This window comes from Pseudopodoces humilis, chromosome 1 (genome assembly GCF_049639895.1).
Source record: "Pseudopodoces humilis isolate 2021_Gansu_Grassland_sample_001 chromosome 1, ASM4963989v1, whole genome shotgun sequence".
NCBI classification, from domain to species: Eukaryota; Metazoa; Chordata; class Aves; order Passeriformes; family Paridae; genus Pseudopodoces; species Pseudopodoces humilis.
In genome coordinates, this window is record NC_142200.1 from 145,649,915 (window position 1) to 145,672,572 (window position 22,658).

Here is a 22,658-nt window from a genome sequence, read left to right on the forward strand (position 1 = left end):
GGAGCACCCCGTGGCGCCGCGTCCCGTCCGGGCGCCGCTCCGCGGTTTCCCCCCAGCCCGGCGCGGCCCCAGCCCAGCCCGTGAGGTCAGCGAGGCGGCGGATGGGTGTCTGCGCCGGGGGACGGGCGGTGGGCGGGCGGGGCAGGCGCAGTGTGGGGCCGCGGCAGGGGAGGAGGAGGAGGGCGGGCGGTCGCTGTGTCTATGTGTCGCACTGGCGGGGGGGAAGGGAGTCGGGGAGGGGGGGGGTACACACCCGGGCCGCGCCGGGATCCCTTCTCCACCCCGCGGGGAGGGGGCAGGGCGCCGCCTCCTCCTCCCCCTTCCTCCTCCCCCTTTTTCACCCTTCCTCCTCCTTCTTTCCCCAAAGTTAAACTTCCTGCTCCCGGCCCGGCTGGGAAGGGGACGCGGAGCCCGGCCGGACTCAGCCCCTCGACACACACAACAGCTGGAGCTGTCAAAACTTCCTCCGCTCGGCCTCGGCCCCCGCCGCCTCCTCCGCCGCCGCCCGCTCCTCCTCCGCCCCCGGGGGCTCTGCGCGGGGGGAGGGCGCAGGGCCAGGGTACAATGAAGCGGCGGCCGCCGCAGCCGGGCAGCGCAGCAGCCGGAGCCGCCGCCAGCGCCCGGGGCCTCTGAGCGGGGGCGCCCAGCGGCGGGACCAGCCGCGTCTCTCTCGCTCGCTCTCTTCACCTCCCCCAGCCCCGACAGACCCCGCCGAGCCCGGGGAGGGTGTTATTGTGTGTGAGACCCTTCCTTCCGTCCTCTGCGCTTTCTCTTCGCCCCCCCCCTCCCCCTCCCCTCCTCCTCCTGCTCTCCCCATGCTGCTCCCCCTGCTACCTGTGCTGGTCGGCGGCGGCTGAGGCCAGCGATGCGAGGCGGAGGTGGAGGAGGCGGAGGTGAGGAGGAGAGGAGCCGCGGGAGCAGGAGGAGCATCGGGATCCCCATCACCATCCTCATCTTCATCCTCATCATCATCATCCATGTGTCTCTCTCGTCCTGCTGACTAGGATGTCAACGGAGGACAAGAGTCTGGTGGTGGCGGTGGTGGAGCCGCCTCAGCAGCAGCAGCAGCCCCCCGAGCCTGGAGCTCCCCCCTCAGCAGCAGCAGCAGCAGCCACAGACAAAAGACCTAGGGGCCGGCCTCGCAAAGATGGCGCTTCCCCTTTCCAGAGAGCCAGAAAGAAGTAAGTTCAGCGTTTGTGTGTGCGAGGCAGAGAGGGGCCGGGGCAGGCGGCCAGGCGCAGGCAGAGCTGTCAGTGGAGACTCGCTGCTCGTCGCCCCCTCCCTCTGCTTAATGCCATTTTGAGAAGGGCCCTTCTTTCTTCTCCTCCTCTCCCCTTTGCACTTTCCCCTCCTCCTCCTCCTCCTTTTTCACCTTTGTCTTCCTCCGCCTGCTCTCCCTTTTTCACTTTTCTTTCACCATCCCTATTCCTTTTTTCTCCTCCTTCTTGGGAGTTTCTCTTTAGCTCTTCCCCCTTCAACCTCTTCCTCCTTTTTCCCTTGCCTCTGCACCTTCCCCCTTCTTTTTGGGTCCGTTCCCTTCCAGGGCGCTCGGCTGCCTTCAGCGTCGCCTGGGTACTCCCTGTGCGCTGACGGTAGTTCCTCGTCGCTTTCCCTTGTTATGCCCCCCCCTTCCCCTCCTCTTTTTGGGGAGGAAAACACGTTTCTCGGCGGGTGGCGGGGAGGACACCCCCGCGCACACGCTGAGTTGAGGCAGGAGTTTCTCGGCGGCGCGGGGGGAGCTGTCAGCGGCCGCCGCACGGAGGGACGCGCCGGCGGGACGGTGCCGAAGCACAACAAACAAACACACGGAGGGAGGGGGCGGAGGATGGCGGGGAGAGCCCGTTCCCAGGCGCTGGCAGCTCTCCCTTCGCCGCGGCCTCTCCCCGCCGGGGGCGCGGGTGCTCGCCCGCCCCAGCGCCCCCCCCCCCGCCCCGCTGGGCGCTCCCCAGGGGCCGCCCCGCTCCCCGCAGCCCCGGGCGGGGATCCCGCCGGGCCGGGCCGGGCAGCGCTGCTCCGCGGAGGGAGCGGGGGTGCCGCGCTGCGGGTGCCTGGGGTGCGGGGCCGGGCTGCGGTCGGGGAGAGGCCCCGGGGCCGCTTCCCGGGAAGCGCCGCTGCCGCGCTGGCTGCGCTCCCCGCGGGTTATTTTTGAGTAGGATGGAGCTTGCCATGGCATAGCTGATGGCAGCGGTAATAGGGCAAAGCTGGGCGGCACGTTTGGCCGAGGAACGTCAGGAGGTGACCAAAGCAGTTCCTGCGCTGTGAGGTCTACCCGAGCCTCGGGGTTCAGAGGTTGTTCCCTTTGTTTTGGGGGACGCGCTCAGTTTGACACTGCCGTGTTTGTCCTGGAGAGGTCCTGGTGGTTCCCTAAGCGTCCATCCCGAACATCACTGCCAATTTCCGTGCCGGAATCACTTCGGTTGGAAAAGACCTTTAAGGTCAAGCCCGACCATAGGGTCACAGTGGAAGTCCAAACCATGAAGGATTCTGCTGGGCTGGACCTAAACACATGCAAAGACGATGCATCTTTATGTGCATTTGTTTTTATAAAAAATATTTTTACAAATTTATATACAAATATCCCAGGACAGAAGTATCATTAGCTTGGGATATATTATTTTTTTTTGTTGTTGTCATGGATGAAAGTTTACCTGCAAAGATTTTCATGTCACCTCTGGTTTTGAGTAAGGTGTGTTGTTTACAGCTCCATCTTTTCATTAGCTTATGTATTTTCCTGATAACATTTTTAATATAGCAGTCGTTGAAAGTAGTTGGCAAATGTACACGTGGTGAAGTTCTTGGGTTCATCTCTTTTATGTTTAGTTTTACATACTTTGGTTTTATTTTTAACTACAGAATCCAAACCTTGCATAGGAAACATTTGAATATTTTCTTTTAAAGGAAGTTATTCTGAAGAAAAATGCAATTGAAATGTACCAAATGCATAAAAACACTAAACAGTGTTATATGTGAAAATTTGCATATCTTCTTAGGCCAGTTTGAGGTTGTGTATGCACTCCTGAAGCCAAGTGTGTGTCGAAGAGGTAATTCCTTGCCTTCAATTAGGTTTTTGTTGTCATGGGAATGTTGTTTGCTGCATTCAGAAAGAAATAAAATAATCCTGTAAAATGTGACCTTATACTGATATAAGCGTTTGTATAAAAATTGGGAAATTAAATTAGCTGACAAAAAAATTAAAATGAATCAATACTCTTTTTGTTCACACTCTGATTGTTCCTGGCTGTCATGGTGCTCCCTGTCCTGCTGCATCTTTCTGCAAATCCTGTACTTATGGTAAAGGCATTATGAAATAAGTCATAAATTGTTTTTAAGCTAGGTTTTTATAAAAAAATATTTCTTTTCTAACCTGCACAGCACAGGTATAGACGGATGGTTTGTAGTTGCATCCATTTGGGGATGAAAATGGTTTTTTTATAAGTTTTCCTGTTTGCAAAACACTGATTACAACTTGCCTAGCAAATACAGAAGCAAGACAACTAAAACTATTTTCTATTTTTTCCTTCAGAGTGCTTGGTCCTGTCTTCCTTTTCACTTCTGTGCTTTCCAGTTGGATTAATGTGCCTCATGTAAACCAGATAAAAGAGCATATGTCAGACCATTTTCTATACTGTAATCACATGTCTAAATCACTATTAGCCAGTCAAATTGTTCAACTGCTTTATCCCATTATAGGAAATGTTCCACTGATTGTTCAGTCTAAGTGCAGTCTAAGTAATGATAAAACGAAGAGCACTGCATTAAACTGGAAAAGCCAGAATAGAATAATTCCTCAGCTATGGATGCCTCCGTTAAACAGCAGTGCCATATTGGAATGTGCTTTAGGTTGGTACTTTACCTTCTTTGAAGGCCATGTTTTTAAGCAAATTTGATGAGTTTAAGCAGACAGATGGAAAACTGCCTTGAATCTGCTCCTGTGAGATGCCAGGGGTTCTCAACTCTTCCCAGAAGTAAGCTTATGTTAAGGGAGCAGAGGGTTCTTCAGTAGGACAGTGCTTGCCCACATGTCATTCTGTGTTTTACCTGGTTATCAGTAAAAATTCCACTGGTGCTGTGGACAGAGATAAGTACAGGGAGCAGTGGAGACTTCCTATGGGTGAAGAATTGGGAATCAGTGTCATCAGTGCCTGGAGAGTGGTACAGATGGTAGAATGTAGTGCTAGAACAGCCTTTTATCATTGTTTGAAGGATGTAGCTTCATGTAGCACTGTCAGGAGAGTTAATCTTAGGTGAACAGTTCATTTTTATTATTTATATTGTAATTGTGCCCAGAGGCCAGGGCACCATAACACTACATGCAGTACAAATGCATAAGCAAAGGTTGTTCCTGCACAAACAATTTCGTAATTTAAATTTAAAGATAAGACAGCATGTAAATGTAAGAAATGTATTGGGAAAGAACAAGGGAGCTGAGAGAATGCTGTGAGCAAAAGAACATGCAGAAGTTCAAGTACCCTGGCTATCTCAGCATCGGGGAGTGATTCACAGGCATCCGACTTGGAGGATATATTTAAAGCAGGGTAGCATCAAAACCTTGAGGATTTCCAGAGATAACTGGTTCCCTGCCTGAACTGCCAGACCAACACTCCTGTTTTCTTCCTTACATTTTGACAAGGGGTATCTGTACAGAGCAGCAATTCAAATTTAAGAGGTGGAGCAAGAACAGGCCATGCAGAGCCTTGAAGTTTAGAGCAAGGAGGTTGTTCATGCCATGGTACATCAGGAAAAATACAGAGAACTGTAATCAAAGCAGTGAACAAAGAAAATATTTTTATAGTGCCTCAAAAGGTAGAAAGACTGGATTTATAAAAGTTGAAAAAAGGTAGTGACGTTGCATTACTAAAGCTAGGACATGATGGAGAAGAAAGAAGCTTTCAGATGCATGGTTAAATGAACTGCTAAGATTGTAGAAGAAAAATGGAAATAATTAGGTGCCACCTCACTATATGGCCTGAAATCTTAGGAACTTAACTCTTGCTTGGATTATACCTCAAGTTCCAGGGTAGGGACCTGAAGAATAGGAATGTGGTCAAAAAAATGTAGAGGAAGAGTTCTGTCTTAACTATACTGTCATTGTATGAACAGCTGGTTGTTCATGAAAATGTATCAGAACATTATTGTACAGCTGCAGTAAACGTTTTTGTAATCAATTTTAAGTAGCAGAGCTTTCTTGATCTCTGCAGGTTATAAGAAGCACAAACAGATGCTGCTTCTTAGCAAATTCTAGCAGCACAAGTCTCATTCATTGTGACCCTTTGTAGATCAGTGTCAAAGCTCACTTCAAAACTGTATTTTCATCATCCATCAGATCTTGAGGTATGCTACAAGTTATTTTTGCAAATGTGTTTACTTTAAAGCAGCATATAATAATGCTTTCAAAATTGTGGAGAACGTTTTGTGTTTCCTTTTTAATTACCCATGTTTTAATTTCTGTAGTAGTTTTTTGTTACTGTGGCCAATGTAAACTGCAGTAGGTTTTCAAAGATCATTGATTTCACACATGGTGATAGTTTTGAGGACCCTTAAGCATAAGTGTTTTTGCCAGGAAATTATTATTTGAGAATTTTTACCATCACTTTAGTGATGCATTTGCATTAGGGTAGGCCAATATTTAAAGATACCTACTCTTCATTTCAAAAGAACCTTAACATGTTGGATGGAGCTTTATAGCTCAGCTGTGTTTCTTTAGTTCATCACACACCTTCTGTGTGATACTTGTGTCTTTACTTGCCTGCCCTTTTCTCAATTCAAAATTTAACATTTGCAAATGTAAGATGTATGTTGTGTTGTAGGATAAAGATGTTCCTAAATACAAGCTCTCAGTCAGGGAAGGTCATCGGTACCTGGCAAGATTGAGGTCTTTGGATGGACAAGCTTTGTACAGCTATTGCACAGCAAAGAGTTAATGTATTAAAGCAAACACTGGCCTGTAAAAGCCACGTGTATCAAACTGTTTGGCCAAAAGCCAGAAGGCACATAGTGGAACACAGAGTGAGGAGGAGATGAAGTGTGAGGATTGAAGTTGGCTCTCTGCAGAACAGGGCTGAGCTTTATGCCATTTTCTTCAGCAGCCCGTGTTCTGTGACTTCCTCCACTGTATTTGAATTACCAAGCAATTCCCCAACTGCTTTATGTATTTTCTGCATAGGAGCTTGGCTCACAGTGCTCAGGAGGTGAATGATATCTGTATTAATCTTCAGATTTTCAGTTCTTGATAAGTATTTGTGTGATGGATTTGGTTTATCAAATTGTTTTGCCACAAAGTTGTTAAAATGTGGATTCATATAGAGTCTTCACTTGTGTCTTATGGGTGAGTGAAGTTAAGCTGAATGCTGGAAATAGATGCACCATTTCCCTAGTTTGAAACAGACTGCACTTGCTGTGAAGGACTTTTTGAGACTTTTTTTTTGACATTTCAGTTGTTAGTTTCTCTCTGTTTGTATTTAATGACCCATTGAACTTCTGTAGCACTTGTCATGAGAGGACTTCCAAGAGCTGTCGGACAGAACAAGTCTGATGGCTGTCTGAAATCTCAACATTCTGGTCCCAAGGTGTGGCTTGCCCAGTCCCTTGTCGCTACACTGAGCCAAACGCACCAAACATCTCTTCATCCTGTGTGCAGTGACGGGGAGACTTTTCCCTTTTATTGTTTTATTTAAAACAATAAAACAGTTCAATTTTCTTGGCTTTGCTTGTGGATTTTTTTTTTATTTGTTAGCATGTTAACTCCTACTAGCTTCTTGTCATTGTTCTTCCATAAGATAAGTAATTGGAAATGGACATTTCTATTCTTTGTCATAATTTCAGCTGAGGGATTGTTTTCTAAGGCAGTTGGCTTGCTGAGAATAGGTGAACTCTGCCTTTTTCAGGCTGGAGTTGTTTTTTAACTCCTTGCACTACAGCAATATTGAAGAGGTAGCAGGGTTATCTATTACCAGGAAAAATAGAATTTCCTTATCCACCTCTAAGGCTCACTCCCTTATACACTATACTATACACTAATGCTGTGAAATTGACTTTTCAAGAAATGCTGTCATAGGTACACTAAGATGTTATTAATTGCTAAATAATTAGGTGACTGACAATTCGAGGAAATATTGAAAGCTTTTCTCCTTTTTGTGTTTAACATATTTGATCACCAGTTCATACAATCTGCATGGTTCATACAGTTTGAATAAATACAGAGGAGCAAGATTTTACTACTTTTTTGATTGTAACTTGTATTTTTGGTAACTTGTACTGAATTCTGCTTTTTTTTTTTTATTTTTTTTTTCCCATTGGAAGGATGGCACCAGACAGTGCTGCTCATGCCATTCCTCTGTTAGTCAAAATAAGTTTAGGCACTTGCTTCAAGAACTATGCTGTGTAAGTTCTTCTACAGCATTGGTGCTTTTGAAAGCAAGTAAGATAAAGCAGGAAAACAAACCTGGAATATTTGTTACTTAAAGAAGCATAGGCTCTGAATGTAGGGAGTGCATCAGGTGGTTATTTTCCCCAAACACCATAAATCTTAAGCTGGTTCTGTCAGCGAAAAGGAGCAGCAGCGCTGCCCTCCCTCTCCTACCAGCTGTTTGTCCTCTCCCCTGTGCTGACCCAGGCTCCCCTGTGCTGACCCAGGCGCTTGTGGTGAGCTGCACTGGGAAACTGAGCTGGGGTAGAAGTAACCTGGCAAAGAAACGTGTTTGTGATAGCACAAGGGAGGAGGAGGAGGCCAGAGCAAGGGCCAGGCTGCTGGACGGAGGCAGAGCTCTTGGCAGCACCGCCAGCCTGCAGCGCTCTCTGCTAAGGTACAGCCTCGGCTCTCTGAAATTTGGGGGATTTTGGTTTTCAGGCTGTCTCCTTCGAGCTTTCCATACAGGAGTGAATTCAGGAGGTTGAGATTTTTACAGCCTATGGTCACATAAAGCTGGTTCATTGGTTGTTTAAAAAGAAATAGTGATGTTGAGAGGGTTCTTCACAGCATATAGATAGAGGAGTGGTTCTCATCTTCCTTGCCTCAGACACTGGCATTGATTAAATAAGGAATTTCAGTTCTTGCTTTGATCCTAAAAATCATTCTTAAATTGAGTATTTAAAGCACCCTCAAATAACAATGTAAGTAAAATATTTTATGTTAACAATAATTTCTGGTATCCTGGAAGATCCTTCCTACAAGTATATCAATATATAGGCATTATAATAAAAGCAAATGAGATCTTGCTTATTTCAGAATATTTTTGCCTTTAGTATTTTTTTTGGGGGGAAATATTTTTACTAAATCACACATGCACCCAATCCTGTTGCCAGCCATTCCCATATAAATTTATAACTGCTAATTTTCAGTGCTGTATTTATCAACATTCTAATTGCTTTTCTTCAAGAAACTGCTGGAAGCACTATCAAACTAGGATGTTTCCACCCAAACTTTTTTGGCATTGGGTAGGGGGAGGGAAAAAGAGGACTTTTGCTGTTATACTGCATTATTGCTGAAAATAAAGTCTTGCCAAAACTAGTTTTAATTAGGCTCTCAGGAAAAAAAAAATCAGCTTTAGGAAAAATGACCAGTTTTTTACTTTGCCTATTATATATTTATATTCCTTGGAGCATGTGCAGTTGAGTCACTTGTATGGCACAGTAAGATAAAAGGGATTTTTGTTAGCAAAGATGTGGTCCAAATGTGCAGTCTCTGCCACTAAACATTTACTGATATCTGAGGTAGGTGATGTGACTACTGACTGGAAGCTGTAGCTAATCCATAATGACTTCTGGAACATCCCAGTGTTCATGGAACCTGTGTGTTCCAATAATTGTGTCTTACCCTCCTGTCTGTCTGCAGTGTTCCTAGGGCTCAAGAGTACAGGACAGGATAGCTCCATATTGTTATTAATAAATTCTGTCTTAAAATTTGGGAGAGTTAGTAGTAAGCCATTTCATAGACCCAGAATGTTAATTATTCAGGGTTCTTTTTCTTGAAGTGTGATGTTCAGATGCACAATGAAATTCTTTAAAATAGAAGGAATATTTAGTTTTCCTGTATCAATAGAGATAAATGGAACTGTATGGCCAAAAAAGACTTCAGGGTGTCTGGCTCATCCTTCTGTATGTTGTGTATCCGTTCCATTTGTGACAAATGGTTCTCTGACTTGTTTTTGAAGTAGTTCTCCTGTATCTCTAGGCAATTGGTTTCAGTAAGTAATTTTGTATAGTATAAAATAAATATTCTTTACTGCTGATTAAGCCAGTTTTGTCTTATATTACTCACAGCTAAGACTTCACAGCTGAAATGGAGAAAAATTTTTATACAAAACTTTCATTTGTCAGGTGATTGTCTCCTTTGTTCTGCACTGAGCAAGCTTAACCTCTTTAGGAACATAATATTGATTTAACTGATTTATCCTTCAAAAGATTGCTAGTCTTTATTAGGTTTCACTTGGTTAATATGAGCCACTTCTTAATTTATCAGAATGATTTTTGCTAAGATCTTCTCTTCAAAAATATTTGTAGCCCCTGCCCCACTCTGCTGTGTGTGTCAATGTCCTCATGCAGGTCCTGGCAGAAGGGACTTTCTTGCAATGTCCATTCACATGGGTTGAAAAGAATTTGCAAATAAAAACCCTCTGAGTGCCGTAGCTCATTGTTGCCAGCCTCTCTTCTTAGGACATTTTTACCAGGACTGTATTAGGGAAGATGATTGCTCATAGTTTAGAGATTACTTCTCTCTGTTTCTCAAGCATTGTGTGAAATTCTTCTAGTCCTGCTGACTTGAATTTCTCTGATTATTTAGTCTAGCAACAAAATCAATTTCTAGTATTAGCTACAATAAGTCTGTTTTATGAAGGCTGAAATACAGAAAATGGCATTTGAGTCTGTTTTGTTATCCGTTTGTTCTTTCTAAACACTGTTTGTACAGACTTTTGTGTTTCCCTTCTTACTTCTAAAATATTCCTGAAACTTTGTTTGCCTTTTATACTGCACAGTGGTAATACTGCATGCTGTGCTTTTATCTCTTCTGATTTTTATCCCTGACAGTTTATGCTGTTCCTTTATATTCATTAAAATGCCCTTGTTTCCATTCCTAATATGATTCTTTCTAGTTTCAGACCCTTATTACTGGCTGCTTTTGATGTAGCCCGTATTGTTCATATACATTTCCTATCTCTCCTCTGCTTTGGAATACTTTGCCATTGTGCGCATTCCAGTACAATAACTGCCAGTTCTCCTTTAAATTGTAGTCTCAAGAGATTCTAGCAACAAGTTCAAAGAGTTTGTCGAAATTTGCTTTTCTTCTTTCAGTTAATTGAAGATAAAAATTTGCTCCCCTCTCTCTACTGCTCTCGCTTTCCCCCTTCCTTGGCACAGCGAGTGCTTCTCGTTACCACTTCCAGCCAAATCACTGTACACATTGAGATGTTTAAAACGGAGCCTGCCCTAATAGAGTGAAGTGTGAAGTAACTGCTCTTCTGGCACCCTCAACTTTGTGAAACAGTTGTCCTCAGCGTTTTCACAAACATGTTGGGCTGTTTGTTCTGATATTTTGGTTTTCTATTAGACGTATGGATGATGAAGGCCTCCTCTTACCCTCTGAGATACGTGCTCTGAAAACTTCTGTTAGCTGATTCCAAAAACTCAGCAGCTTCCTCAGATTTTTCTCTCCCAGCCTTCTCAGTTCCTTTTTCCCTAGTTCCCATTCGTTGCTTATGTGTTTCTTTTACCTTCAGCTTTTTTCCTTCTGTTTTTTCCCTTATAATAAAAGCAAGTGACTATTTTTTTCTTATCGTGGCCCACTGAACTGGATGAGACTAGAACTTAGAAATGGGCCAGATACTTTTCATTGTGAGGAAAACCTTGGAAAAGGGAATTTTGAAATAAAAAGAACTGATCATTTCAGCTTCCTGAAATTTTTTCATTCCTGAGTGGGGGGCTGATTTGTAGCTGTGCTAGTGTTTTGTATGGATGAGAGGCATGGCTGGAGCCAGCAATAGTGTTCTGTCACATGAAGCACTCGGCTTCTTGTCCGTGGTTGTGGAAAACCCAGCGGGGAATGTTTGGAGTTGCTGGACACTGCTGTCCCCGGCATTGTCCCCACTGTCACATGGTTTCTCATCCGGTTCTGATCACTGCCAAACCATTCTCAAGGCTGGCCCAAGGTTCTGTGTGGTCCACACACTGTTCCCAGCATAGTTTGTGTGTGGCTGCTTTGTGTGGGAGTTTGGGAATTAGATAGCGTGGATGGAAGCTGTCTGGTGCTTGTCAGCCTCAAGGCCAACATCACCAACTACGTTTAATGTACTGGTATAACCATAACTGGATTTGTTTCATTGTTTGTGTTCTTTTAAGGAGGAATTCAATCAAACTGATAGAGTTTTCATCAGTTTCACTTCCAGCCTCCTGGGCAAACAGCGTGGCACAGTTAATGTTCTCTAACCCATAGGGATGTAAGTTTAGGAGGAACAGCTCACAGCAGAATTGCTCTGGAGGGAGCAGAGGAGATGGGATGTACAAGCCATGAGGCTCTGGGAAATGCTGGTTTTCAGTGCTACTTCAGGCTTCTCACACCCAATGTTTCCTGGTTAATGTTTTGAGTAATTAACCTTGCATCAGGCATCCTGGTAGAGATTTATACAAAGGAAAATGCAAAACACATTTGGCAGGAATTCTAATTTATATTTCTGCCTGTGTTGTCCAGAAACCCTTTAGGAGGGAACTGGGCCCAGAAATGGGAGGGTAACTCAAGAAATAAATGATCTGTAAGCAAAATTATTTAAATAAATAATCTCTGAGCTCTTACATGTAGCACTAAGGACTGGCTCATGTCTGGCTGTGCTGTTGTCTCTTTCTTTAATGGAATGGGAGTGTATTCTTTGTCTTGTGGTGTGCTGTGAACAGCTTGGAAATACATTGATTTCAAATGTATTAGTTGGTACAGAATAAATATGAAAACTTGGTAAACTCACATTTCATGCGCTCTCTTTGTGGTCTTCTCAGACAAGGATACATTGGTAGAGTAGAACAGAGAAAGTACTGTTGGTTGTGAACCTACTTTATGGGCAAGCAGAAAATCTTGATCTCAAGGCTTGTTAATCAGATGCTGTCAGTGGGGGTTTTAAATTACTGATAATGTAAATAAATATTTGTTTAAGAATATTTTTGTTTACTTTTTTTTTTTATTTCATGCATCTCTTTTCATTTTACTTGCTTTAGACAGTCTTGATAGATGAAAAAAATCCTGTTTTTATATTGTTAGCTTGACTATGTTATTTTAAAGGCTTTTTTAGACCAATGAAAGTTTCTTGTGTATTCTTAGTTAACATGTTCACACTTAGAAAAAGTGAAGTCATAATTGTCTTGGACTTGTTTAAACTTGCTGAATTGAAGCTTGGGCTCTCAGCTATTCCGTATCTTCTCAGATGCACTGCTTTCCTCATGTGGCTAGAATTTGGAAAAATATTGTGATAGACATTTGTTAGCTGGCTTTTATCTAAAGACTATAAATGTTGTTCACTCAAGTTGTTAAATATTTCTGGGGTTTTTTTCTCCTTTTTTTTTTTCTTTTTGTCCCCTAGTTTGTAGCCTGAACTCAACTTGGAGAATTTACATGTGCATGGAAGTGACCATGGCATGTGGTGTGGGAGCATATTCCATAATAGCTATTATTGTATGTTTGTAATGGGCCTCGGGGACAGGGCAGAAGCTGAGTTCTAGCTCCTGTGGTCATGCCATCTAGGTTTCTTTTTTAGCAGTGTTGTGATGGTCTAGTTTCTGTCTGAATTGTTTTCTTTCAAAACTTGAAAGGAATAATTAGATTTATTTTACTATTCTAAAGGAGCTTACTAATGAAAGGTGGAAGTGTCTTTAAATTTTTGCTAAGGTCTTTATGCTTAGTCAGTAGAATGAAGTAGTTATCTCTGAAATGCAGTGGGGTCTAAACAGGGGCAATCTAATAGGAAATACTAAACAAAGGTGTTTAGGTGGGATTTAGGTTGTCTGATTATCACCTTTATGCCGTGATTGCTGTTGTCTGTACTTGGCATAAATTATTTCAAGTAGGGTCCCCCCATTGGATTTCAGCACTGTGTGTAATTACACAGCTATGTAAACAACAAATTGAACTTCAAAATACTTTTAAACCATTTTGGGAACTGACTGTGACCTGCTTTGAGCAGGAGGTTGGACTGGCTGACCTTTGAGGTCTTTGTCAACCTGAGTGACTGAGTGATCCTACTCCATGAGCATCCCTTCTCAAGGTGATGTCCATTATTTATGTTGTACCCATTGCTTTTACACAGTGAATGATGTGTAATAACTTGTTTTCTAGATGGTGTTTTCCTGTACTGTTTATGGAAAGAAAATAGTTTACTCAATCTCTTTGTTTCATTGTCTGTTTTTTTCCTTTGTCACTAGATACTTGCTTTATCAATCTGTGTAATTCCACATAGACTAAATAAATTATTACTTATTTACTACATTGGGATTGTTTTTTTCAGAAATGGTGTCACCTGGCATTCCAGATTTTCTTTTTAAAAAGTACATTTAAAAGTTTATCTGCTAGAAAAGTATAGGGCTATTTTGATTACATTAAAGCAGATACATCAGAATTTATGGTCTCATTGGATTTCCATCATGCACTGTTGAAAACAGTTTTGTCCTGCCTGTGCTAGGAGCCAACAATGCATGTCACTAGCAATGACTCATTTTCTGATCACTTGGGAGTGTTTAGGTATTTCTGGTTTTCTGCTTCTTCTCATCTTGCATCTTCTTTTGAACTTGTGGTCTTTTCATCTGTGTTGGGTTTTAGTTCTCTCTGTATTGATTTGCTCATCTCTTTATTTTTTTTTGTCATAAAGAAAATTTTCATCAGGAAGTCTAGTGACAGGACAAGGGGGAATGGCTTCCAACTGTCAGGGGGCAGGTTTAGATTAGATTTTTAGGAACACTTTGCTGTGAGGGTGGTGAGCCACTGGAACGGTTTGACCAGACAAGCTGTGGCTACCCCCTCCTTGGAAATGTTTCTGGCCAGGCTGGATGGGGCTTGGAGCAATCTGGTCTATGGAAGGTGTCCCTGCTCATGGCAGAGGGGTTGGAAGTTATATTTGCCAAACCTTGCCAGTCAAAACCATGAGAAGAGACCGAATGTGATGGTTTCTTCGTAGAAAGCTGTTTCAATTATCTGACTTACATTGCTGTTCAAGTTCTGTTTCTAAAAGCAAGCTTGCTATATGCGACATCTTAGATGTAATGGTTTTAAATCAAATTTATCACACCATGTTAATGTGGGTATGCAGTTAATACACAAAACGTGTTTCTTGGCTGTGTGACATGCTGCCAACCTGTCTTTGGGTCTAGATATGATCTGGCTCATGCTCACAAGAAGAGAGAGCAGGGGAGAGGAAATAGACTGTTTGGAACCTTTTTAAATTGCATTTTTTACTTTTAGAAATGGAGTCTATCTCTAGAGAATGTTGTGGTACAGGTTAGAAACTAAGAACTTCCAAACCCCTTCAGATGCAGTAGAAAAAAAGGAGTCAGTTGTCTTCTGTTTAATCCTTTGGCATGAAAATTGGAATTTACAGAGAAATTATTCACAGAAGAGGGTGGTTTGAGTTGCTATATAGCATGGAAGCATAAAGGGATGCTAGAAGGTAAAATGCCTTTACATTTCAGTAGAATTGCCAGGCTAAGGAGAAATATTGCATTTCCTTTTCTGCTGTTGTCCTTTGGTAGCTCAGTATTTAGCGCTTAATCTCAAGTTGTTACAACTATAATATTTTTAGAAAGCCATTGAATATTTTGGAAATAGCAGGTCGGCAGGAGTTAAGGAAAATGTTTAAGAAAGACAAACACATTTTTGAGCTTCCTAATATATCTGTCTTTACATTTTAAAATCATGAAGTAACAGATCAGATGTATGACCCAGTTAGAGGAACCAAGAAATACTGTTGAGTATTTCTGTTGAGGAGCCCATGACTCTTATTTCTATGTGCTTCATCTGAAATTTTGATAGGAGTATGTTGGAATTGGTGAACTTGTCTGTTTCTGAGTTTCTCTTGGTTGCTGTGAAGAAACATTCTCTCAAAGTTAGGAATGTAAATAGGGCCTGTCACAAGCAGATAGGGTGTGCTTCACTCAATGTGTCTTTATTAACTCAAGAGTGGCATCCTTGAGTTTATCAGTTTGAGCTTGGAAGAAAACAGTCTACCATATGCATAGACATAAGTTTTTATCTTAATCATTAAATCTATGACTTCTGTTGCTTATTAAAAAAAAAAAGTCTGAGAAGAGATGACTGGTCCCATTTTTCCCATGTACATTTTCTTGGCAGAAGCATTGGCATAAACACTTCCTGCCTTGCCATTATGGTGACACACGTTTGTGGAGATGTGTGAATCAGGGCAGGGAACTGCTGCAGACACAATTGCTTTGCCTTTTCTCAGTGTCCATCCCTGCTGCTTCTTGCTGGGTTGCCCTGTAGCAGGTTTGGTCCATGTGTTTGGTCCACAATCCAACATTCATCTGAATGGGAACAATTCCGAGGCTGGGAAGAAGAGGTGTGGGGTGGGATCAGCTTCCATTGGAACTGCTGCTGAACATATAATCCTACTGATTTCAATTTATGGGCAGTTTGTGTGGGGAAGTAGTAATCAGTCAACATGACTGGTGTTGGACCACATCTGACTGTGCTGTAGTAAAATCACACTTTTTCCTTACTAAGATTTTTATGGCAATTAATGTCCTCTTACAGTAAAATAACTAAATCTCACCCTTTGATGTGAGAGAAAATCCATCCCCAAAGAAGGGGAAGAACAAGGCGGTCTAATAGGGCTTCATACCTGTTATCTTGGGTCCCATGAACAGCAGGGAAAAATACTGAGAGTAATTTATTATTATTATTTTAACCAGCTATTATTAAATTGCAACTTGTTTGTGCTAGAATACTTAAACTTGTCAGGGGACCCATTACCTTCTAGGTGAAAACCTAAAGTTTTTAACAGTGTAACACGTGAAAATATCTGCAGGTTTAAGGTAGAGCAGCACAAGAAAGACAACCCTTTGAATTGATGGCAGGTCAGTCATGCTGCAGGGGTATCACCTGGAATGGTACCACACCAGGGCTGTAGTGGAAGCTCATCAAAACAGGCAGTTACAGCATAGATGGCACACAGGAAACTTGGTGCTCCAGCCTTGCTTAACCTACTGACTCTAAACATGCTTTTTGTTTAATATACTTTGGGGAACACACAGCTTCTGTCTGCTGTTTGGTAGCTTCTTTGGTTGAAGGGGAGCTTACTTTATTTGATCTCAGAATAATTGGTTAGAAAAATGTTTAAACTCAGCAGAGATGGATGTCCAACAGGGGCTTGTCCTGGCTGAACCTGAAGGATTTTGAGTGTGAACGGGAATAGGCAAAGTGATTAATGTCTGAGTAAGGGCTTTGCAGTTCACCCCTTGTTAGTTGGACCAAGGCAACCAACCCTTAATGCAGAACAAACCCATGACATTCACCATCTCAGCTAAGGTTTGGAATAACATATTTAACCTTCTCATTGCAGCAGATTGAGTGTGCTAATACGTGTGGTTACAGAGATGTGCTGATAAGCCAGAGTGTGATAGCACCTTGTAGCCAAATACATTTATGTGTCCGTACCTGTACTAACATGGCACAATGGCTCTTATACAATAGTTACTTGTTTCAGAGTAAACACCTGGAGATTTTTTCATGTGAGTGCTTTCTTTTTAAAATTTTGTCTTTATCTCTGCAGAGTGGGCTTGATAAAAACTTTCCTGTAGGCTGGGCACCTATAACATGTTGAAAATGGAAGAAGAGGTAGAACTGGTCCACTCCATCTACCTGGGTAGATCCTGCTCTGTGAATCAGTGTGGGAATTTGTTTAGTTCAGTCTTAGAGGTGAAACGGTGTCTTTGAGTTCCTAGGTGCATTTATTGGTACTTTCTCTAACCAGTACTCGTAAGACAATATTGAAATTACTTGCTTGTCCACAACAGATGGTGTGCAAGATTAACTATGTCCAGCTGCAGCTCAGTGTGACAGAAGAGAATTTGATAAGAGAAAATATTAAGATGAGTGAGAAAATAGAGGTGATGCATGGTCTTACTTTGTTTGGCAGACAAGTCAGATTATTGTTGTCAACGTGTCAACCTGTGTCTTGCAGATGTCTGATACCTGAACAAATTTTAAAAAAACTTGAGATTGACAGAAGCAAAGCATTACACAACAGCTGCTTTGGGGTTTTTGCGTGAAGGAAAGTTGAATAAAGGTAGTTGCGTTACTGCTCAAATTGGCAGGACCCATTGGTTTGCAAGTATCTATCAATGCAAGCGAAGTGACACTTGCGTAATGTTTTCTTGATTTGTTTTTCTCTCTGCAGGAGAATAAAATTGGCAGGGAGCATTTGGAGGATTAGGAAAGAGCCATTTGTAGATGGACATTTGTCAAGCTTTGCTTTCTTAGCTTGTCCATTCCAGATTGTTTTGGAGAAGTGTAGAGCAGACTGGAAAATGTTGGGGGGGTGTGGGAAGGGGAGAGAAAAATAAAAGAAAATAAAACACTAACTAAAACCACAAAACTAAACACCAAGAAGTTTCACCTCAACATGAGGAAGAACTTCTTTACGTTGAGAGTGGCACAGCACTGGAAGAGGCTGCCCAGGGAAGTCATGGAGTCTCCTTTCGCTGGAGACATTCCAAACCCACCTGGACGTGTTCCTGTGTCACCTGCTCCAGGTGACCCTGCCTTGCCCGGGGCTTGAAGTAGCTGATCTCCAACCCAAACGCTTCTGTCATTCTGTGGAAAAAGCGGGGGGGGGAGGAAGAAAGACGATCCCCCGAGTCCCGCGTTAATCTTTGACGGGTGAAACCCTGGTTTTCCCAGAGCAGCCCCAGCAGCCGAGGAGGGGCCGCCAGGAAAGCGGCTGGCGTCTATGGAAACGTAACTTTTGGTTGCGCCGCTTTGTTAAATGGAAAAGTGCGGGCGTGGGGGGAAGGGAGCGGGAGCGCTGCCGCCCGCCGCGCTCGGAGGGTGCTCCCGGACGGGGCCGGCGGGGGGAGCGGCCCGGCGCTCCATGCTCGGTTCCCGGCTTGGCCCCCGGGCTCGGACGGGCGGGCCCCCGGGCCCCTGCGGGGGGCGGCCCGGGGGAGCCTCCGGCGGGGGCGCTCCGCCCCCGGCCGCCACCGCTCCGCCTCCCGAGCGCGGGCGGCCCCGCTCCTGCCGCAGCGCTCCGGCCCGCACATTGGCGGCGCCCGGCTGCGTCGGATCTACTTTCTCTCCCTCGGCTCTTTTTTTTTTTTTTTTTCTTTTCTCCTCCTCTTTTTTTTTTTCTTTTTTTTTTTCTTTTTTTTTTTTTTTTTTTTTTTTCTTTCCCCTCCCCTTCCCCCCGCTCCCCTCCCCCTCCGCCCTCCTCCGCCGGCGGCCCCAGCCTGGTTCGGGGAGGACCCCGGAGCCGAAGTTCCGCGGCGATCGGGGCTGTGGCGCATCGCTCCCCGGCGGCGCCGCCATGGGGGGGGCCCTGTAGAACCGCCCGAGGCCCCGGGGCAGCGGCCGGGGGAGCGCCGAGCGAGCGGCACGAACATGGCAGACCGCGGGCAGTGCTGAGCATCGGCGTCTCCGCTCCGCGCTGGGCTCGGGCCCTGGCATGTAAATAACTTCTCTTCGCTCCGGATCGCACCGGTGCCAGCCCCTCCATTTTCCAGAGGGGATTTGCGAGCGGTTCCGCGGCGCTGGGCGATGTCGCGCAGAGCCAGTTCGCCGGGGGTGAGTACGGCTGGCGCTGAACTTCTTTGTATCGAGGGCAGGCGGTGACAGCGGGAAGGGGCTCCCCGGGGACGGGGGACCCGCCGGGACCGGGCGGCAAACTTGGCGTGGGGACTGGGCGCCGCTGACACTCGGCACGGCGAATTCGACGCCGTTTGGTCAGAAAAAGACCCGGACCCGCGTCCAGACGTGGGTGTAGAGGTTCAAGTTACACGCTCGCTGGATAATCCGAGGCCGTTTACAAAATAAAAATAAGAGAAAGGAGGGTGGTGGGTGGGAGAAAGAACCACAAAAGCCCCGCTCGCTCTGACCCGGGTGCAGCTGGGCATCCGGTCAGCGCTGCCCTGGGTACACCTACACACGTGTGCCCGCAGATATTCTTTAAAAAATACGACTTTATATGGTTAGATATAGCACAACTATTTTTTTTCCTTTTCCTTTTTTTTTTTTTTTCTTTTTTTTTTTTTTTTGGTCACTTCCTGATGTAAATACTGGAGAGATGGAAAATGGAGCTAGGGTTAATTTTTCTTTAATATTTTGAAGTATTCTGTGCACGCTGTTTTTGGAGAGCGTGCCATTTTAATTTTGCATGTTTTCAGACCATACCTGTATAGTGTTAATTTTAGGTGATCCACTGTTTTAACCTGTAGTTCTAAACTAAGGAAAACAAATAAAAACACTGCAAGAAATAAACTATATTTCTAGTGCATAATGGATGGCCTGAGCATCATATATGATGATTTTTGTATGAGCAGTGAGCAAATAGGTCATAAGTCAAAGTAAGTGTTACGTAACTGGCTGGCTTTAACAAACTTGGTACAACTATAAAGAAAAGAAGTTTATTTCTTTTTTTATTTGGGCAGTATGAGAGGCTGGTTGCCCCTTTTTCCAGTGGCCTTACTTTGGTAGCAGGTTGATTAAAGAAACCCACTCAACATAGCAACTTATGCTTTCAAAATATGAACCGGTTAATTGGTGTAATGTTTTGTATTTTCCCGAAAAACTCCTTCGGTCTTGTGCCTAATTGTGGATACTAAGTACTTCACCTCACCAGTGAATCATTAGTTAACACTCTAAGTGGATTATTACATAATTGAAGAATGTTCCTTAGTTAGTTTAGATTTTTGTTTAACTTCATTTTCTTTCTTAGAATAGTGTTATTTGGTGTAGAGTTGTTGAAAGAACTGAAGATCAGTATGATCTTCAGAGGCTTTTTCACGGAAAGAAAAAAAGCAGTAGTGGGTTCGTACTCCTATAGCAAAACTGAAACAACTGGGCAGACATTTAGAGGTTCTCAGTGACTTTGTACAATGCTGGGTATTGAAGTATACACAGCTCCTGAGCTGGAGGTTATGTGCAGGGGTCTTTGTGCTGTGTGTACATCATGGTGATGGTCCTGTGTGCTGTTTGATGCCCCTGCACAATAAAATACACTTGCTACAGAAAATAACTGCAGCTCCCAGACTGCTGAGTGTAAATATTTTAACCATTTACTTGTAAGATAGAAGCTGGAGACAAGATAAGACTTTTTTTCCCCAGTGCTGTGTGATCAGCTGCATCTAAGTGCCATTCAGTAACTTCACGGATGACTACTATACATTTGTTTTTAAAGGGTTTGGTTCTACATCCTTTACTACTTCATTGTAAATGGCCTTTCTGTTGAGCATATAGTTGGAGTTCGAGTATCTATAGTTTTTAGTTCCTTGTCTGATTTACAAAACTGTTTTATTACTCTTGTTTTGTCTGTTTTGTGCAAAGTAATACCTAGTGTTCTGCCAGCATTAAATATAGGTGCTTTTAGGTCAAAATACTCCTTTTTTTTGTAGGTATAATATTTAATTTTGTATAATTATTTTGTCAGACTCTGCACTTACATTTTTTTTCCTTGCCTTTTTCTTTATTCTTATTTTTTTTTCTATATTATTCTCTCCTAAGCAGAAACTCCTGAGAGTTTTGGCAAAATGTTCTTTTTTTTGGAGGGGAGGACACAGGGGGTAGTATTATTCTCATTTACATAATATACCAGTAGAAAGTAGTTGCATCATGTACAGTTTCTTAATGTGACCGTTCATTGGACTTGCCTGAAAATGATCTCTTAAGGGTAAATGGCTGAGCAGAAATTAAAAGCAGCCATGTATTTGTTTCTCCTTTTGTTCAGGCTAAAAGGACCATTCAGTATGTGCTTTACGTGTATTTCCAGACTTACTGTATTTAATTTATTCAGCTATTTAAAAATAATGGTTAAAGTATTCTTTTCTCATCACTGCTGTCAAATCTTACGGCTTTGCAATTCTGGTTTCCTGTTCTGAAAGTGTGGATAGAAAACTCTTAGTATGGAGGAGTATGTTCTTGAGGTGTACCATTTAGTATAAAATACACAGCCCAAGAGGATGGGGGACTGACTGGAGTGTTGTCAAAAGCACACTCTAAACAAGGTGAAAGACACTTTTGTTTTATTTGGGCAGTTCCAGTTTTAGTAATTAATAAAGCTCATGGAAACCCTGGGACATAGGGCGTTTAAAGAAAGAAGTACTGAAATCCAGTTTGACAGTGGGCCTTCAGCTAGTCTTTTATAATTCTGTCTTTCCTCTGCGAAATCCTTTTGGCATGTTGAGGTTCTCTGGCAGGATCCCAGCGTGTGATATCACAGATATCAGATGTCTTCTTGCAATTCATGGCATTTGCTGTGCCGCAGTTGTGCTCCCTGGGATGGCTGAGGTGAACCAGGAAATGTCATGGAAATTCGGTAGGGAAAGCGGCGTGGCAGAGAAACACTCACGTGGTTTTGGGAATAGGTGAGCGCCTTCTGTTTGACAGTGTTCACGTCTTTGTGTTTGGTAATCTGATGGGGAATGTATTCAGCAAACAGATGTGTCTTTTAGTGGTCTTGACAGATTTTTTTTTTCCTGACATCTCACATGGAGTTGAGTGGTAAAATATCACAGTTAAGCTTTGTCCTTTGGAAGTATCTTTGATTAAAAAAATGGAGCATAATTACATGTGGCCTTGTTAGAATTTTTTTTTCACCTCAGTGTTGAGGTCCAATGCCAGGCACAAGCATAGATGATATCACACATTTGGAGGATATTTGACTCCTCCATAAGGTCTGTTGGAAGTTAGTCATAGCACTCTGCATTTCTGTCTGTCTCTTCAGGGAAGTCTCCCTCTTGTTTGTACTCACTGACAAAATGTTACACAGTGTGGCTTGTGCTGATGGTGCTTTTGTAATACAGCTAGAAAATAAAAGATTTCACGCTGGCCTCTTTGTCCCACGTTTTCATCCTGATTTCCAAGCATCAAAAGGTGAATACTTGTGTAACCTTACTTTGTTAGAGAAGGTAAAGGCATGGAAGAGGAGTCTGCTTATGTGTTTGTTTTTTTAGGCAGGACTTGCAGTTCTTTGGTATAACTCAGGATTCAGGAATTATTTCTTTTAGATGAAGCTCAATGTGTTCCATCCAACCACAAACACTTCCATGTTGTTTTTACTCTGATCTTCTGGATCTTCCTTTTCTCTCTCTTTCTCTCTTTCTTTTTTTTTTTTTTTTTTTTTTTTTTACTTTCTGAGCCCCAAGTGCCCCCATGTTGTAAAAAGAAAAGGAAAAGGTAGGTTGCTTTTGGAAGACTCCATTTAGGAAGAAGTGCATGTGAAAGCAGATTATTACTGCCTGGTTTATATAGTTTATAGTTAACCAGTTTGCAGTCACTGTTAGCATGTAACATCAGGTGCCATAGAGAAAAATGGGACAAATTGAAAGGGGCAGTTTTGGGAATAATTCTTTTGTGGAGGATCTGTTTGAGATTTAGATTTGAGACCGGGAGGAAAGGGAGCTGTATTTTTTCCAGAATTCAGAAAACCTCAAACAGAATTCTTATTTAGGCTTACAGTTCTGCAGAA

At 43.3% G+C, this 22,658-nt stretch overlaps 2 protein-coding genes across 12 annotated transcripts in view; one reads left to right on the forward strand and one right to left on the reverse strand.

Annotated features, from left to right (window-relative positions):
• Window positions 1-454: 454 nt before the first annotated feature.
• On the reverse strand, window positions 455-1,813 carry PNMA8B (PNMA family member 8B). The gene is made up of 2 exons (XM_088064065.1): window positions 1,510-1,813; window positions 455-1,000 (listed from the first exon to the last, which is right to left on the reverse strand). The coding sequence occupies exon 2, from the start codon at window positions 977-979 to the stop codon at window positions 455-457; it is 525 nt and encodes a 174-aa protein (XP_087920191.1). The 5' UTR covers window positions 980-1,000; window positions 1,510-1,813.
• The window catches only part of KMT2C (lysine methyltransferase 2C), a 191,737-nt gene continuing 169,874 nt past the window's right edge, over window positions 796-22,658 (forward strand). For 9 of the 11 annotated variants that reach the window (XM_088063631.1, XM_088063673.1, XM_088063595.1 and 6 more), the window contains exon 1: window positions 998-1,181. In XM_088063631.1, coding sequence (XP_087919757.1) covers window positions 1,006-1,181 — 176 coding nt within the window. In that variant the 5' untranslated portion in view covers window positions 998-1,005. Of the gene's footprint in view, window positions 894-997; window positions 1,182-18,484; window positions 18,761-22,658 lie in introns of those variants that run through there. The other 2 variants (XM_088063566.1, XM_088063864.1) reach the window with 2 other exon arrangements.